This window comes from Leopardus geoffroyi, chromosome D1, assembly GCF_018350155.1.
Source record: "Leopardus geoffroyi isolate Oge1 chromosome D1, O.geoffroyi_Oge1_pat1.0, whole genome shotgun sequence".
Taxonomy (NCBI): domain Eukaryota; kingdom Metazoa; phylum Chordata; class Mammalia; order Carnivora; family Felidae; genus Leopardus; species Leopardus geoffroyi.
Window position 1 is genome coordinate 62,711,116 of NC_059329.1, and position 3,068 is coordinate 62,714,183.

The window sequence follows — 3,068 nt, forward strand, 5'->3', positions numbered from 1 at the left end:
ACTTTTTCAAGATTGCTTTGGCTATTCGGGGTCTTTTCTGGTTCCATACAAATTTTAGGATTATTTGTTCTAGCCCTGTGAAGAATGCTGGTGTTATTTTGATAGGGATTGCATTGAATATGTAGATTGCTTTGGGTAGTATCGACATTTTAACAATATTTGTTCTTCCTATCCTGGAGCATGGAATCTTTTTCCATTTCTTTGTGTCTTCTTCAATGTCTTTTTAGCCTTCTATAGTTTTCAGTGTATAAATTTTTCACCTCTTTGGTTAGATTTATTCCTAGGTATTTTATGGTTTTTGGTGAAACTGGAAATGGGATCGATTCCTTGATTTCTCTTTCTGTTGCTTCATTTTTGGTGAATAGGAATGCAACCGATTTCTGTGCATTGGTTTTATATCCTGCAACTTTACTGAGTTCATGAATCAGTTCTAGAAGTTTTTTGGTGGGATCTTTTGGGTTTTCCATATAAAGTAACATGTCATCTGTGAAGAGTGCAAGTTTGACCTCCTCCTGGCTGATTTGGATGCCATTTATTTCTTTGTGTTGTCTGATTGCAGAGGCTAAGACTTCCAACACTATGTTGAATAGCAGTGTGAGAGTGGACATCACTGTCTTGTTCTTGACCTTAGGGGGAAAGCTCTCAGTTTTTCCCCATTGAGGATACTATTAGCGTTGGGTCATTCATATATGGCTTTTATGATCTCAAGGCATGATCCTTCTATCCCTACTTTCTTGAGGGTTTTTATCAAGAAAGGATGCTGTGTTTTGTCAAATACTTTCTCTGCATCTATTGAGAGGATCATATGGTTCTTGTCCTTTCTTTTATTGATGTGAAGAATCACGTTAATTATTTTGCGGATATTCAACCAGCCCTGCAACCCAGGTATAAATCCCACTTGGTCATGGTGAATAAGTTTTTTGATGTATTGTTGGGTATGGTTGGCTAATATCTTGTTGAGGATTTTTGCATCCATGTCCATCAGGAAAATTGTTCTATAGTTCTCCTTTTTAGTGGGGTCTCTGTCTGGTTTTGGAATCAAAGTAATGCTGGCTTCATAGAAAGAGTTTGGAAGTTTTCCTTCCATTTCTATTTTTTGGAAAAGTTTCAAGAGAATAGGTGTTAACTCTTCCTTAAATATTTGGTAGAATTCCCCTGGAATTCTGGACTCTGGTTTTTTGGGAGATTTTTGATTACTAATTTGATTTCCTTACTGGTTATGGGTCTATTCAAATTTTCTATTTCTTCCTGTTTCAGTTTTGGTAGTGTATATGTTTCTAGGAATTAGCATTTTTTATTCTTGAGTAAATTGGTCTGCAAAGCTTTTTACAATATCATGCTTACTAAATGCCATTCTTTTAAAATCCATGATGGTCAGTTTTATCTGCATATTACCAGCCTAATTAATAAACTGAGTTTTAATTTCAAAGATGGCCAGGCTGGAAAATGCCCTGAAAAGTAATTTTGTTTCTTATCCAAAGGAGGGTTACAAACATAGAAAAGACAATTAAGAACTCTCTCAGAAGTTTAAGAAAATATCTTACATGGATACGTTAGAGAAAATTTTTAATGAGCCCATATCTGTTACCTGATTAAAATTGGTGGAGAAAAAATAAGGGAAAGGTACTGGGCTATAAATCCAGAATTAGCTATATATTTACCTACTATCATTGCAGAAAAGATACTCTGGGATAGACCTGGAGAATATATGATACCACACATGAGTTAATGTATGATATCATACATGAGTCCCTTCTTTGTTGTTTTTCACTCATCTTCAAATAATTTCATTTGTCCTGAATACTTGGATCTTTCTCACCCTGAAAGAGTCTTATGACACTGTCTCTGATATGTTTTATCTTTATCCCATAAACAATGGGGTTCAGTGTTGGGAGAAGAAGAAGAAGATAAAGATTAGCTACAATTAGGTGAAGAGAAGGGGGAATGGTGTGTACCCCAAAATGGAGGGTAAAGAAAGTGAAGAATGCTGGAACATAGGTGATGATTGTGGCAGATTTACGGACAGTGCAGGTACTAAAGGCCTTCTGCCAAGCATCTGCTGGTGAAAGACTGACCACTGCCTGAAGGAACATAGTGTAAGACACAGATATACAGCAGATGTCAAACACTCCAATCAGGAGGGCAACTGTCAGACCATAGATGACATTGATCTTTATGCTGGCACAGGACAACTTCACCACTGACATGTGGCCACAATATGTATGGGAGATAATATTTCTTTGGCAGAAGGGCAAATGCTTGACCAAGAATAGGAAAGGAATAATCAGCAACACACCCCTCAGGAAAGTGGCAAGCCCAGCTTTGGTAATAATAGGGTTAGTGAGTATGGTAGCATATCACGATGGGTAGCAAATGGCCACATAGTGGTCCAGAGCCATGAGCATGAGCACACCAAACTCCACATCTGTGAACCCATGAACAAAGAACATTTGGACTAAGTAAGCACTGAAGTTAATATCTTTGAGATTGAACCAGAAGATGCAGAGTGCACTGGGTAGAGTGGTGGTGCAGGTAAAGAGGTCAATGACAGACAGCATGGCCAGAAAGAAATACATTGGGTGATGTAAGGACTCCTCCTGATGAATTAGGTATACAAGGCCAAGGTTTCCCAAAAGAGAGATGGTATACATTATACATAATGGGAGGGAGATCCATACATGTACTCTGTCTAGACCAGGAATTCCATTAAGAATAAAAAATTTGGGAGCAACATATGAATTGTTGGAAACCAGCATAACTATTTCAATAGAGGAGCTCTATGTATCCAGAGGTGTCTATCCTGAGGAGAAGGAATTAAGAAATAGAGGGGTGCCTGGGTGGCGCAGTCGGTTAAGCGTCCGACTTCAGCCAGGTCACGATCTCGCGGTCCGTGAGTTCGAGCCCCGCGTCGGGCTCTGGACTGATGGCTCAGAGCCTGGAGCCTGTTTCCGATTCTGCGTCTCCCTCTCTCTCTGCCCCTCCCCCGTTCATGCTCTGTCTCTCTCTGTCCCAAAAATAAATAAAGGTTGAAAAAAAAAAAGTTTTAAGAAATAGAAATTTAATTCAGA

General features: G+C 38.8%; 1 protein-coding gene across 1 annotated transcript; it reads right to left on the minus strand.

The window, feature by feature from the left end:
• Positions 1-1,787: 1,787 nt before the first annotated feature.
• On the minus strand, positions 1,788-2,756 carry LOC123600457 (olfactory receptor 52N5-like). Its single transcript, XM_045482511.1, is given in 1 exon segment — positions 1,788-2,756. A coding segment is annotated over 1 exon segment (969 nt).
• Between the last annotated feature and the right edge of the window lie 312 nt (positions 2,757-3,068).